The following is a 16,022-nucleotide window of genomic DNA, read 5'->3' on the forward strand; positions in this document are numbered from 1 at the left end:
GAGTACCCAACTCAGCTAATCCTCAGGCCAAGATTACCATAATTACATGAAGGTTACATTGTCACTTGGAATTCCCAAGTTAACTCACCATAGATGTGACTTATATATATATGTGGCACCTTGGGTAGGTGTCTTCCACTATAGCCCCGAGCCGACCGGAGCTTTGTGATTGAATTCGGTAGGTGGAAGTTACTGCTGTGTGTGTATATGTGCGTATAGCTGCTCAGTGCCTCTCCGAAAGAGAGAGAGGGATATATATGATGGGCTTCTTTCAGTTTCCATCTAGCAGATCCATTCACAAGGCTTTGGTCAGCTCAAGACTAGAGTAGATGACACTTGCCCAAGGTGCCATGCAGTGAGACTGAATCCAGAACCTTTGGTTGGGAGACAAAGACATATATACACACACACACACACATACAAATGCACACATATTCACACACAATTACATACACATAGACAAATATGCATGAGTGTATACACACACACACACACACACACAAAAGATGGAGGTGAAATTGTAAAAAAAAGTTACCTCTCTGCCAGGTGATGGTAGCCGGGTCGATATCCAGGCGGACAAATTTGGTCATTTCAGCAGGGGTCAGTGTGGTTGGGTTTGTCTTGGAAATACCAAGTTTCTGGAGATTAAAGAAGACTTTGTTAAACTAGTGGATTAGCTGATGGTCAGTCTGTGTAGTCAGCAGGTGTTGGCACAGCCTGAGTGGTCAAGCAGTGATGTTGTTGTTGTTGTTGTATAGCCCCAGGTCAGCTCTGATTCAGCAGAGCAATGGTTAAAGCATTGCAGCTGTCACAATTGCATTGTTTTCAGTTGCAGAGATCGTTTACCTAGGACTACATCATCTAATGTATCATCCCATTTCAAAGAATGGTAGGGTTTGATTTGAGGGAGATTTGGCTGCTATTTTTCCTGTAATCACACAGGTGATCCCTCACAAGCTCATGGTCAGTTCATGTGTTCCGCTGGTATGTCCAGTCAAATAGGGTGATCAACTGTTGTCGTTAATTAGTGTGGTCATTCTCTGTGACCAGTTGATGCAGTCAGACGAGGAGGTCAGTTGCACAATCAGGTAAAACGATCAAATGACCAAACAAAGAAGCCTCTATATGGTTACTTAACATGCTAGAAATAGTAGCCAAATTGCAAATCATCACCTTTGGAAAAGGAAGAATATAATGAGAAAAGCAATATCTGGAAAGACTGGATGGTCATGACTGGAATATCTTTGATCATAGGTTTGGCTACTTGACCACTACTGTCCTAGTGTTAAACAGAAGGAATACACAGAAGATCAGTTGGTGCGGTCAGCTGACACAAGGCCGGATGCTCTTCCTGACCCTGAGCCTCACAAATGTTGAAAGTTTAAGAAGACAGACTTTGCGATTTGAGGGATATTTAGCTGCTATTTCTAGCATTGGTTGAAATGACGATGTCTGTAACATCATTAAAATAAATGTTCCTGTCTCACCTTTAATCTGTCGAGCTGAATTTTGGAAAATGCCCGTTTGCCTTTCTTGGTTGGAACGAGACGGTCGTAAAGGGCTTTGTCTGTCTGTGTGCTCTCGTGGAACATCCGTGCATCGAGTTGTGCAGCAAGCAGGTTGTTGGCGGCAGTAATTGCATGGATGTCACCGGTAAGGTGAAGGTTGAATTCTTCCATTGGAATTACCTGAGAATAGCCACCTCCAGCAGCACCACCTAGTGGAAGAAATTAGAAAGACAGATATATATACAATACTAGCTATACCACCACAAAGACCCCACCACCACCACTCTTCCAACCACCAAGAACTCCACCATCACCACCACCACCAAGACCCCCCACTCTCCCCACCAAGAAATCCACCCCCAGAACCCCCACTAAAATCCATCCACCATCACCACCACCAAGAACTCCACCCCCAGACCCACCACCACCAACACCCCTCCATCACCACCACTACCACCACCACCACTGCCGCCGCCACCATATGGTGTAGTGGAATGAGAACCCAGGTTCAAAATTTCCCCAAGACACCTGATGAAGGCTGGAGGATAAATCAGCCGAAACATTGTGTTAACAACAAACAAGATGAGGACAACTATCCGTCAAATGTGAATAATGTTCTTTTAGTTTCTGTTTACCACTTTCACTCATAAGGCTTTGCTTAGCTAGAGGTTATAGGTGAAGATACTTGGCCAAGGTGCCCTATAGTGGTATTGAACCCGGATCCATGTGACTAGAAAGCAAACTTCACAACCACACAACCAAACCTGCAGCCTTCAACTAAAAATCTCAAATACGTCAGTGTTTTTCTTTTGAAGGTCAAAATTTTTCCAAAACCCTCAACCAATGAATCTGTTAACCATCCCATCACCAAACCCTTCAACTTACCTTTTATACCAAAAGTTGGGCCTTGTGAGGGTTGCCTGACGCATGCAACAATATTCTTCTTCAAACAAGCTCCGAATGCCTGGGCCAATCCAATTGTTGTGGTACTTTTACCTTCTCCAAGAGGTGTTGGGGTTATTCTGCACAAGATAACAAGGTTTAATTAAGTATTAGGGTTTACAAAAGCTCAAGGAGGGGCCAGGGTATTATTTTTGTTGTTTTTTCATAAATATTTTATGTGGCTGGGTTGGTTTATTTTTACTTTAAAAACTGAATGCACAATCTTCACATCGTTAACCCCTGACCTGTGAAATGGGGGAAAGAGAATTGGGGCCTGCTTTGTGGTTTAATTAAATAAACTGAAAATGACAGTGCTAGGAAGCTTGCCCAGGGGTACAAGGCCATAGCATCGTCATTGTCATAATCATCATCCTTAACATCACCATCATCATCATCACCAGCATTATCATCATTTTCTTTGTCATCATTTTCCTCAATGTCACCACTGTTGTTATCATCATCATCATTCTCCTCATCATCATCACTGTCATCATCAGTCTTCTTCTTTTCCTCCTCATTATCACTATCATCATTATTGTTTTTATGTCTGTTTGCTATGCTGTCATGAGTTAGAGGAGACTTACTGAGATCATGTTTCTATGGCTAGATTCTCTTCATGCCACTAAACATTGTATGCTGTTTAATTACAGGATTTCTGTTTACTGGAGAATCATCATCATCTTCATTTAACATCCATTGTCCATGCTGGCATGGGTTGGACGGTTTGACCAGGGCTGGCAAGGCTGGAAGGCTGCACCAGACTCCAGTCTGGTTTGGCAAGGTTTCTACAGCTGGATGCCCTTCCTATGGCCAACCACTCTGAGAGTGTAGTGGGTGCTTTTATGTGCCACTAGCAAGGGTGCCATTTGTGTGACACTGGTATCTGCCACGACTGTGCTTTTGGTCAGCTTGATGGGTCTTCTTCACAAGCACAACATAATGCCAAGGGTCTCAGCCACTCTGCCTCCGTGAGACCCAACACTCAAAGGGAGCTCAGCCACTCTGCCTCCGTGAGACCCAACACTCAAAGGGAGCTCAGCCACTCTGCCTCCGTGAGACCCAACACTCGAAAGGAACTCAGCCAATGTAACTATTTTTGGCTTCATAGTGTGAATGAAGATGCTTGGAATCAATAGACAAACACACAAACAGAGGCCAGGCTTCCACATAGTTTCCCCTGTAGCAATTCTATTCAGTAGTAACAAAGCTCAACCAATCAAAAAAGTGAAAAACAAACAAGAAACAAAAAACAACAACAAAAGAAAAAGTCATTAAAAAAGGCCAGGAAACGGTTAAAGAATGCATGATGGAATATATTTACCCAGCAACCACGATATATTTCCCATTGTTGGTATTTGCCAGACGATTCAGAATCTTCAAACTCACTTTAGCTTTTTGCTTTCCAAAAAGATCCACTTCGTCTGAGAACAGGTTGATCTCACGGGCCAACGAGGCAATATTCTTTGGACGCTGGCTCTTTGCAATTTCAAGGTCACTACAAATATATTAAGTAAATACAAGGTCAAGGTCCTTTTAAAAAAAGTTTGACAAAGAGCTGTCTTTCAGAATCAAGCTGACCAGTCATAATGTCAAAAAGGAATGTCAACATTGTCACTGTTTTCTTCAAACATCAACAAGTGTTTAATATTGACATTCACACACTCTTAAATACAATACCACCACCACCACCACCACCACCATCATCATATTAATGTCCCCTTTTCCTTTTTTGCATGGGATAGAGATTGACATCATTGAGACAGATTCTCTACAATTGGATGCCCTTTCTGTTTCCCAACGACCAGACATGTTTTTATGGAAGATTGGAAATGAAAGACACTGCTTGTTTGATGGTGATGCTTGATTTCCATCAGTTGCATAATGTCAAGACACAACCCACACATAATTAGCTTCTTTCAGTTTCTATCAACTGAATCCATTATTTACATTTGATGGACATGTGTCCTCATCTTTACAATTGACAGATATTTGTCCTCATCTTGTTTGTTGTTAACACAATGTTTCAGCTGATATACCCTCCAGCCTTCATCGGGTGTCTTGGGGTTCTCATTCCTAAGGTATTTTTCGATTTTGTTATTATTATTATTGAGTGAGAGAGCAGTGCAAGCCATCAAAGTGACACTGGAGTAAAATATACAAAGCCCAGTATACCCATCATGACTACCCATCTGATAAGGGTACACTAGGCACATGCATCACGACCAAATGTGCACGACATGGTGATCTCATATCAAGATAAACAGTGCATGACCTTGCAGGTGGAGCCCAGTTAGAATTTTGTTCTGGTCGAGTAACCCATCCCACTCAAAAGATCCCTGAATAAGAGTTGTTTAAGGACGTTAAACAAAACACCCCTGTTTCCAAAGGTGAATTATTCAAACCCCAAAGAATCCCTCTCAACACATGGCCATGATGCTCCCCCACTACTTCTGCTCGTGATCAGAGATGCACATATCGTCAGCCACTAAGGGACATGCTCAACTGGTTAAGGTCAAACAACTGACAAGCAAATCTGTGGTATTGAGCAGAATATTTGCTGTAGCCCACCTTTTATACCAAGACAAAACAATGTACATGATAACACTTCCAATCAGAAGCCATGAGAGCCACTGCCTGGTACTGCATCAGGGCATTTATTATTATTATTATTATTATTATTATTATTATTATTATTATTACTATTATTATTATCATTCAGGTCACTACCTGGAATTGAACTCGGAATCTTGGGGTTAACAGCATGTGCTCTTAACCACTATACCATATGCCCGTAAGCATATGTTAATAACAACATCAAAAAATACCTTCGGAATGAGAACCCAGGTTTGAAATTTCCCCAAGACACCTGATGAAGGCTGTAGGATATATCAGCTGAAACGTTAACAACAAACAAGATGAGGACAAATATCCATCAAATGTAAATAATGTAAATAATGTACATAATTATTCATCTCTTAAATATAGAACTGAATCCACTCCCAGGGCTTTGGTTGGCCTGACTCTGTAGTGGAGAATATTTGCACAAGGTGCCATGCAATGGTATTGAACCCGAACCATGTGGTTGGGAAGCAAGATTTTTATATATTGTGCCGTTGGCATGTAAAAGCATCTTGGTGGCATGTAAAAGCACCCATGACACTCTTGGAGTGATTGGAGTTAGGAAAACCACGACATATCAGACTGGAGTCTGGTGCAGCCTTCCAGCCTTGCCAGCCCAGTCAAACCGTCGACCCCATGCCAGCATGGACAATGGATGTTAACTGATGATCATCACGATCATTATCCCCACAATCATCATCCCCATTCAACATCCGTTTTCCATGCTGGCATGGGTTGGATGGTTTCACGGGAGCCCCCAAGTTAGAGAGCTGCACCAGGCTCCAGATGTCTGTTTTATACTCTCTCTCTCTCTTACACACATACACACACACACTCACACACGCAAACACACTCACACACACACTCACAAACACACACACACACTCACAAACACACACACACACACACGACAAGCTTCCAAGAGTTTCTGTTTACTTAAAAGGAATCGGTTGACCCAGGATCAGAGTAAGAGACCCTTGTCCAAGGCTCTGTCAAGTGGGATAGAACTCAGAACAATAAGATCGTGAGTCAGATTTATTAACTGCACAGCCAGGCACCACATAAAGTCCATCGCATACACTACAAGGCAGATAATATAATGAAGACTACTTAAAGTTTTAATTAAGCACAATCAAGATAAACAGACTAAATTAAGTGAGATAATATTCAAAGAGGAAATTTAGATAAAAAAATATTTTGTTTTGCAATTCTAGAAATATGAAAAAATGAAAAAAATAAAATATGAAGTAAGATTGGACAAAGTTACCTTGGGACATTTTCTTGTAAGTTTAGAGGAAGAATTCTGAGGTTCCACACAGTATTATTCTGGTATAATAATAATAATAATAATGATGATGATGATGATGATGATAACAACAACAACAATGACAATAACAACAACAACAATAATAATAAAAATAATAATGATGATCATCATCATCATTTAACGTCTGTTTTCCGTGCTAGCACAGGTTGGACCTAGTACGGGTGATAATAATAATAATAATAATAATAATAATAATGATATTGATGATAATAATAATTATAATAATAATAATAATAATAATAATAATAATAATAATAATGATGATGATGATGATGATGATAACAACAACAACAATGACAATAACAACAACAACAATAATAATAAAAATAATAATGATCATCATCATCATCATTTAACGTCCGTTTTCCGTGCTAGCACAGGTTGGACCTAGTACGGGTGATAATAATAATAATAATAATAATAATAATGATATTGATGATAATAATAATTATAATAATAATAATAATAATAATAATAATAATAATAATAATAATGATGATGATGATGATGATGATAACAACAACAACAACAATAATGGTTTCAAATTTTGTGTCAAGGGCAGCAATTTTGGAGGAGGGGATGGGTCGATTAAATTGACCCCAGTGTTCAACTGGTACTTATTTAATTGACCTCGAAAGGATGAAAGGCAAAGTCGACCTTGGCAGAATTTGAACTCACTAATACCACTAAGCATTTCGTTCAGCACACTGACGATTCTGCCAGTTTACTGCCTTTTATAATAGTAAAAATAATAATAATAATTAATAATATGGAGCAGGGGTAATCGCATGGAGAGTAGATGAACTAAACAGCTTAGACAGAAAGACAAGGAAGTTGACACAGATAGATTGTATGTACCAAGAAAAAGAGGGGGAAGAGGACTTATTGGATGCGAACACAGCATTAGACCAAAAGAAAACAACATAGCATGGTATGTAAAAAATGCCACAGAACCACTATTATTAGAGGTAGGAAGGTCGGGCTTAAGTAAGATGAAAGATTGCAAAAATAAAGCACTATACAAGAATTTGAAAACGAAAGAAACTGAAAATAGGTAAAGAAAAGAATGCATGGACAATTTGAAGATAAGACAGACAGAGAAAAAAGATGGCTGTGGATGATTAAAAGGGATTTAAAACCGGAAATGGAGGCTGTAATATGTGCTGCCCAAGAGCAAGCACTAAGAACAAACTACATAAAATACAGAATAGACAATGCAGCAGAAAGTGATAAGTGCAGAATCTGTGGACAAAACGGTGTAACCGATGGCATATTACCAGCCAATGTACGCCACAAGCCCAGAAGGAATATCAGAGACGCCACGACAATATAGCCAGGCTTGTCCATTGGACACTTTGCTACAAGGATGGACTTGACAGAGAAAAATTGGTACGATCACAAACCTGAAGACATCGTCGAAGTTAGAAATGCAAAGATCCTGTGGGATTTTATGATTCAGTGCAACTATGAGATAGGAAACCGGATATAGTCTAAATTGAGAAAGAAAACAAACTATGCTGGATCATAGACATAGCATGCCCAGCTGACCACAAGGTGTGCGATAAGGAAGAAAGAAAGGTCGAGAGATATGACAGGTTAGCTTGGGAAGTTAAGCAGTTGTGGTCGATGAAAAAGGTAGCAGTAGTACCAATAATTGTCAAACCATCCAACCCATGCTGGCATGGGTTGGACGGTTTGACTGAGGACTGGTGACCCAGATGGCTGCACCAGTCTCCAATCTGATCTGGCAAAGTTTCTACAGCTGGATGCCCTTCCTAATACCAACCACTCCAAGAGTGTAGTGGGGGATTTTTATGTGACACTGGCACAAGGGCCAGTCAGGCAGCATTGGCAACAATCACACTCGAATGGTGCTTTTAACATGCCACAGGCATGGGTGTCAATCAGGCAGTACTGTCATCAGCCACAACGATTTCACTTGCCTCAACAGGTCTTCGCAGGTGCAGTTTATTGCCCAATGATTGAAGGATACTCTTAAATGGGCTGGTTATGCTGCACTGGCATAGGCCACGATTACGGTCTCACTTGGCTTGATGGGTCTTCTTAAGCACAAACCTATCTCCAAAAGTCTCAGTCACTTGTCATTGCCTCGGTGAGGCTCAACGTTTCAAGTCGTGCTTCACCACCTCATCCCAGGTCTTCCTGGGTCTACCACTTCCACATATTCCCTCCACTATTAGGGTTTGACACTTTTTCACACAGCTGTCCTCATCCATACACACCACTTGACCATACCAGTAGAGTTGCCTCTCTTGCACACCACATCTGATGCTTCTTAAGTCCAGCTTTTCTCCCAAGGTACTTACACTCTGTCGTGTATACACTGATGTTACACATCCAGCAGAGCATACTGGCTTCATTCCTTGCAAGCTTATGCATATCCTCAGCAGTCATGGTCCATGTTTCACTACCATGGCTGTTTGCACACATGTGTCATACAGTCTACCTTTTACTCTGAGCGAGAGGCCCTTTGTCGCCAGCAGAGGTAAGAGCTCTCTGAACTTTGCCCAGGCTATTCTTATTCTAGCAGCTACACTCTCAGAGCATCTACCCCTGCTACTGACTTGGTCACCTAAGTAATGGAAGTTATCAACTACTTCTAGTTTTTCTCCCTGGAATGTGACGAAAGCTGTTTTCTGCCCATTTTTAGTGTTTATTGCTCCTGGGCATTTTCCACACACAAAAGCTATCTTCCCAGTTAGCCTTCCTTTGATGGTGCTGCACCTCTTATGTGTCCATAGCTTACATTGGGTACATCTTATTGAGTTTCTACTCACGCCTTTTCTACAGATTGAGCAGGGCCATTTACCTGAAGGGATTTGTGATTTGTCTGCCTTCCCACATATTAGGACTTTGGTTTTTGCTGGATTGATTCTAAGGCCCTTCGACTCTAGTCCTTACTTCCACACACACACATATATATATATATACACACATACATACACAGTAATGTAAGGTGCAACAATTTTTATTATATAAAAGTTGTAATCTTTCACCAAACTGCTTAAAGTTTAAATTCTTTTACAATTCTGCATCAAGTAATCACCAATGTCATTGAGCATAAAAAGAATTTCCCTTCATCCTTCACTGTCGTAAATGAAGTTGACAATGACAAAAATTGATGGAGAAGACAACGTAGTCAAGACCGAAGATAAGGAAACTCCGGCTGACGACGGATTTGAGGTTGACGTTGAAGAGATCAAGGTTCAATGATAACGAATTCAAGGGGCGACAACCTTGTACATACATTTTGTCCTGTCTGTCTTTCTTTATTACCAAATAAGGGACATAACTATTACATTTATTTTTTTTAAGAAGACGAGGAAGAATTTGGGAAAGATTTTTGAAGGAGTGTCCCTTCCTTGTGGATTGAGCAACAACCATCTAGAGCAGTACTTCTTTAACCATTTTATTTTTCGTAGTGTCCTACCATCTTTTTAATTTGTTGTTATGCTTAGCTTCCATCGATGTGGCGAGTGAGGTACCACAAATACGGTGGATGAGGATAATTTATAAACTTTACTCTAAAAAATGGATTGTATAAGCTTTTAACAGTGAAATGATAAAAAAGAAATTTATAAGACAAGACTTGTAAATTTACAGGCGCAGGAGTGGCTGTGTGGTAAGTAGCTTGCTTCCCAACTACATGGTTCCGGGTTCAGTCCCACTGCGTAAAGTGTCTTTTATCATAGCCTCGGGCCGACCAAAGCCTTGTGAGTAGATTTGGTAGACGGAAACTGAAAGAAGCCTGTTGTATATATGTATATATATATATATGTGTGTGTATATGCTTGTGTGTCTGTGTTTGTCCTCCCACCATCGCTTGACAACCGATGCTGGTGTGTTTACGTCCCCGTAACTTAGCGGTTCGGCAAAAAGAGACCGATTCAATAAGTACTAGGCTTACAAAGAATAAGTCCTGGAGTCAATTTGCTTGACTATAGGTGGTGCTCCAGCATGGCCACAGTCAAATGACTGAAACAAGTAAAAGAATAAAAGAAATTGTTTGTAATTAATCATGCATTATCTTATAGCTTTGAGATGTCTGTGATGTGATTGTTTATTCATAGAATGACATTGTAGGGTAGGTGTGAAAGGCTGGATCTGGCTGGACTGAACATAAAACAGGTGGAATATTTGGGCGTGTTTGACCGTCAAATGGCCAAAACATTTGAATGTCAAATGGTCAAAACAGGTGCAGGCATGGCTACATGGTTGAAAAGCTTCCTTTCCAATCACACAGTTCTGGGTTCTGTTTTATTGCACAACACCTTGAGCAAGTATCTTCTATTATAGCCCTGGGCCAACTGACTGAGGCACCAGTCGTAAAATAATGTCTCAATAACATAATAGTTTATAGGAAAAACAGACATAAAAATGAAAGGAAAAAGAAAGGACCAGAAATAAGAGGAATTCCTTGTTGTACCAAGTGGTTTATAAAAGACCAAGGTGAACGAAACTCAAACAGAACCAAACTGAGATTGAACTAACTTTCTGCCTTACTGAAACATGTAACTAATCCTACATAGTTGATGGTATTGTTCAGAGTCTTCACTAACCTGGGATAAAGACAGCTTCTTAGCAGCATTGACAGTATTCTTAAGAAGCATGGCAACAGCAGTAGGGCCGACACCCCCAGGAACTGGTGTAATCCATGATGCAACTGTCTGAGCTTCTTCGAAACAGACGTCGCCAACAAGATGATCTTTCTTGTTACTATCTGAAATAGAAATTGAAAAGAAAAAAAGAAAAAAGGTATGATAAATATCATTTCACCTGTCTCATGAAGAGTGTAACCTCTGATAAGCAAACTTTTGGAACAGCTTTCACTGCCTCACAAAGAAGAAAAATGGTCAAGGAATTGGGTGCTTGTTTCCTTCTGTGAAAGAATTCTTTTGTCTAAAAGATATTTTTATATTTTTGCACACCACTGGTGTGCCGCCATGTAAAAAAGCACCTGTGCTGATGCCGTGTAATTAGTACCTTTGCTGAAGACATAAAAATTCACACCTGAGCTGGTGTTATGTATAAAGCACCCAGTACACTCTGTATAGTGGTTGGCGTTAGGAAAGACATCCATTTGTAGAAACCTTGTTAAAGCAGACAATGGAGTTTGGTGCAGTTCTTAGCCTTACAAGCTCCTGTCCAAGCGAACAACCCATGCCAGCATGGAAAGCAAATGTTAAGTGATGATGATGATGATGATTTTCTTTGATTCACAAAAACCAGGATTTAACAGGTCTGTAGGTTCAAAGCAGATTTCAATTTCATATGTATGTCATCATCATCCTTTTGCATCACCGGTCTGGAACCCCTATCTTGCCCAGGACATCAATCGTCTGGAAGCTGTTCAGCGACGTGCAACCAAAAGAATACCCTCCATCAGGCATTTGCCATATCCTGAACGCCTTACTTCCCTGGGCATGGACACATTGAAACTCCGACGTCTGGCAGCTGACTTGGCAGACACCCATAAAATTATTCACCATCTTACAAACAATAACTCTGAGCACCTTTTCAAACTCCACCCATCTAACACCCGTGGATATATTTACAAAGTAAGAAAACAGCACAGCTCCCATGACTTCAGGAAACATTTTTTCACGCTGAGAGTTGCTGAAGCGTGGAACAAACTGCCGGCATCGGTTGTTAGTTGTCGGAGCACTGCATCCTTCAAAACTTCCATGCTTCCTGAGATTCGCCAACACTACACTTGATTTTCTCCCCTCCATACGCACACAAGCATGTTCACTTTCCAGACATTTCTACATTACTGCATGTACTTTATATGCACTTTCTGACAAGTTGTGGTGCACCTGAGCACTGTATACAATAATTTCATTATTATCTTATTTTTATTATTATCCATTCTTCCATGATTTGTATTATATCTCCTCCATTCTTCTTTACAATGTCTTGGTTATATATTCTGTATCTTGTATGAACTCCAATGAAACAAAATCAGGATTTATCTGTCAAGTGGAAATACCATTTAATTGTTTATCTTAAGCAATTCCTTTGGTTCCCTATCATTCGATGTGGTTAGCCATATCTGGATTATATCAGAGTGCTAATAAGGCACTTGTCCGGATTCCAAATTCATATTCCTTTTACATTACACACACACATTCTGATGAAGATGGCAAAGGCACCATTCAACTCAAAGCTATTGTACGTCACCCATAGCACCATGCAGTCGGACTGAGACCAGAACCACATGGTTGATAAATACAGTTCTTATACACACACAGCTATGCCAGAAGAAAGTAAATATCTTTAACGAAAGAAGATGGACTTACCGAGAACAGAATTGGTACCACAATCTATGACAATGGCACCAGGCTTTATCCAATCCCCTGGCACCATTTGGGACTTTCCAACATTAACCACAAAAATATCGGCGGTTTTTGTCTGCAGAGAAAGAAAATGATATTTTTAAGAAATGGGATCATGTTAAAACATTCTGTTATGGTACAGTTATCAGTTTTATCAAATAGAATGATTTTATTCCCTTGGTTGATATGATGAGATATCATCATTCTTGGAATTGCTAAAAATAGCAGTTAAATAGCTCTCAAATCACACCCTACTGTCTTAAAGGGAAGCAGGCGTTACATGAAATTTCTAAAATCTCGTAATTTTTATTCTCTCTCTCTCACACACACTATTATACATACACACACAGATTACATACATGTGTGTATGTATATATATCATCATCGTTTAATGTCCATTTTCCAAGCTGGCATGGGTTGGATGGTTTGACCGGTGCTGACAAGGATGGGAGCTGCACCAGGTTCCAACTGTCTGTTTTGGTATGGCTTCTACGGCTGGATGCTCTTCCTAACCCCAACCAATTTAGAGAATGTTCTGGGTGCTTTTTATATGGCACCGTCACTTGTGCTTTTTATGCGGCACCAGCACCAATATTTTTTTATGTGACACCATCATAGAATCACCACCTGAACATGGCCAATTCTAGTACCCCTGACTGGCCCCTGTGCCAGTGGCACATAAAAAGCACCCACTACACTCTCAGAGTGGTTGGCATTAGGATGGGCATCCAGCTGTAGAAATATTGACAGATCAGACCGGAGCCTGGTTCAGCTGCTGGCTCTCCAGACCTCAGTCAAACCATCCAACCCATGCCAGCATGGAAAACGGACATTAAACAATGATGATGATGATGATGATGATGATCACTGACAATATATGTCTCTGACTTGCAGCTCCCCTCATACACACACACACACACACACAACCATACCACTGTTGCATACCATCCTCTATTCTAATCCATCTCCCTCATCACCATTCTATAAGAAACACATTTAGCATATCTTACCAGTTGTTGGAGATTCTGCATGTCAGGGTGACACACAGTGACCATAGCATTGTTACAGGCAAGTATACTGGCTATTGGTGTGGTGGTCAGTTTATTATGACCCAGTACAACAGCAGTTTTACCCTGGATGGACACACCTGGGGAAAAAGTGAAACTGAAAATTAGAACCCAGATGAATATTTGTATTAGATGTGGTTGAGGAGCTTGTTTCTCGACCATGTGGCCCCTAGTTCAGTCCCTCTGCACAGAACCCAGGACAAGTGTCTTCTACTATAGCCTTGGGCTGACCAAAGCCATGCGAGTCGATTTGGTAAATGGAAACTGAGAGAAGGGGCCAAGGTAGAACAGGTGTCTTTCTGTAAAGGGGCCACATGACTAATCACTAATCACAATAATGGATGGGGGGAGTGATCAGGATAAAGGTGAACAGAAGCAAATGGGGACAGAAGAACCAGGAATGTGGTTCTTCTAGAGGGGTTCCAAGAGTATCTGGGAAAGTGAGAAATGAGGAGTGGGTGAGGGGAGGGAGGTAAGCAACAGCTGTAAAGATTGGGTTGGGTTGAAGGGTGGCTAAGGGGTGAGGGATGACCAATGAGTCATAAGTTGGGGGAGATATCCCCTCATAAGGCTTCGGTCAGTCGAGGGCTGTATTAGAAGACACCTGCTTAATCTACTGAGCAGTGGGACTGAACCTAAAACCATGCGCTTGGGAAGCAAACTTCTTAGTCACAAATGCATATATGAGGGTGTGCTGAAAAGTTCCTGGCTTTAAGGGTATTGCAAAAGGCCTGGTGGGAGGCCCAACCTTCCACGTTCTTTTACAGGGCTTAGAAAAACTGAATGACCGCTGCAATAAGTGTGTGAATTTGAGAGGGGAATATGGTGAATAAAATCATAATTAACTGATCCTCCTGTATTTTCTTTTACTCAAAGCATGTATGTGTGTGTATGTATATATATATGTATATATATATATATATGTGTGTGTGTGTGTGTAAAATCAAAGTAAGCAACAAGATATCAAGTAGTAATGCAGTATGACTGTTTCAAGTGGCTCCATTTAATTCAACAATGCAATCATTACATCAATTTAAATGCAGTGCCATCTTCAGCTGCACAAATAAATAAATGGAATTTTAACAAGTAGGACACATTAATATAATTTTTAAAAAATATTTTAACAGAGCAAGAAGATGGAAGAAATTCATGTTGTCACTATTGTAGCTAAGTATGTATGTATGTATGTATATATATGTATACACGCACGCACACACACACTCATGAAAGTATATTGCTTATATCTATGTCCCTGTACCCAAATTTTCCCTGATGAATCTCTCTTTCTCATATAATTTTTCTAACATCCAACACTCCATCACTCTTCTGACTATGGCACTATTCATTCTGCTGCTGTTATTAAGGGGGCAGAACTGCATATATTTCATCATCTCACCACCTCACCCCCTTCCTTTGTCGCATTCATGCTCAGTATCACTTCTACTTACCTGTCCTTTGTATCAGTTCAAGAATAGCTGCAGCAGTTGATGAGATCATTACCTGTAAGTTGCCTATGCACAGGTGACCGATGTTGGTTACTGTCATTCTGGTGGGGAAAATGAAGGGTAGATATTAACAAGAACTGTACATGGAGCTGCGATATCATCCACTTTCTTAAATCTGTGAAAACACTAGCCGTAAACCCAACAGACAACCTCGTACATATATAAATGAAATGACACACATGAATCATGGGGACATTATTTGGCCAACAAAAAGCATTGGTAACAATGGTGAATGGGCCTCACGGAGGCAAGGACCAAAACCTTTGGCATTATGTCATGTTTGAGAAGAAGACCCATCAAGCTGAGCAAAATCGCAGTTGTGGCAGATACTGGTGTCATGCAAATGGCACTCGTGCCAGTGGCACGTAAAAGCACCTGTTACACTCTCAGAGTGGTTGGCGTTAGGAAGGGCATCCAGCCATAGAAAACCATGCCAAACCAGACTGGGGTCTGGTGCAACCTTCCGGCTTGCCAACCCCAGTCAAACCCAACCCATGTCAGGATGGACAATGGACGTTAAATGATGATGATGACTGGATCTGGCATGGATCTACTATACCAGTCATAAGCAATACACTGATCCCTCTAAGATTAATCACCACAAACTCCAAACAACACTTAACAGAACAGTTCATATCATAAAAGAGGTTTCACTGGAATCACAGCCAAAGATCACTTTCACATCATCATCATCATCA

General features: G+C 40.7%; 1 protein-coding gene across 1 annotated transcript in view; it reads right to left on the reverse strand.

Moving 5' to 3' along the window:
- Positions 1 to 16,022, reverse strand: part of LOC115211121 (C-1-tetrahydrofolate synthase, cytoplasmic) — a 94,358-nt gene that overhangs the window by 34,193 nt on the left and 44,143 nt on the right. The window contains exons 6-14 of the mRNA XM_029780059.2: positions 15,268 to 15,365; positions 13,763 to 13,899; positions 12,717 to 12,828; positions 10,977 to 11,137; positions 6,337 to 6,395; positions 3,772 to 3,945; positions 2,394 to 2,530; positions 1,488 to 1,717; positions 536 to 638 (exon numbers count right to left, since the gene is read on the reverse strand). Coding sequence (XP_029635919.1) covers positions 536 to 638; positions 1,488 to 1,717; positions 2,394 to 2,530; positions 3,772 to 3,945; positions 6,337 to 6,395; positions 10,977 to 11,137; positions 12,717 to 12,828; positions 13,763 to 13,899; positions 15,268 to 15,365 — 1,211 coding nt within the window. The remainder of the gene's footprint in view (positions 1 to 535; positions 639 to 1,487; positions 1,718 to 2,393; positions 2,531 to 3,771; positions 3,946 to 6,336; positions 6,396 to 10,976; positions 11,138 to 12,716; positions 12,829 to 13,762; positions 13,900 to 15,267; positions 15,366 to 16,022) is intronic.

Source organism: Octopus sinensis, linkage group LG1 (genome assembly GCF_006345805.1).
Source record: "Octopus sinensis linkage group LG1, ASM634580v1, whole genome shotgun sequence".
In the NCBI taxonomy this organism is placed as follows: domain Eukaryota; kingdom Metazoa; phylum Mollusca; class Cephalopoda; order Octopoda; family Octopodidae; genus Octopus; species Octopus sinensis.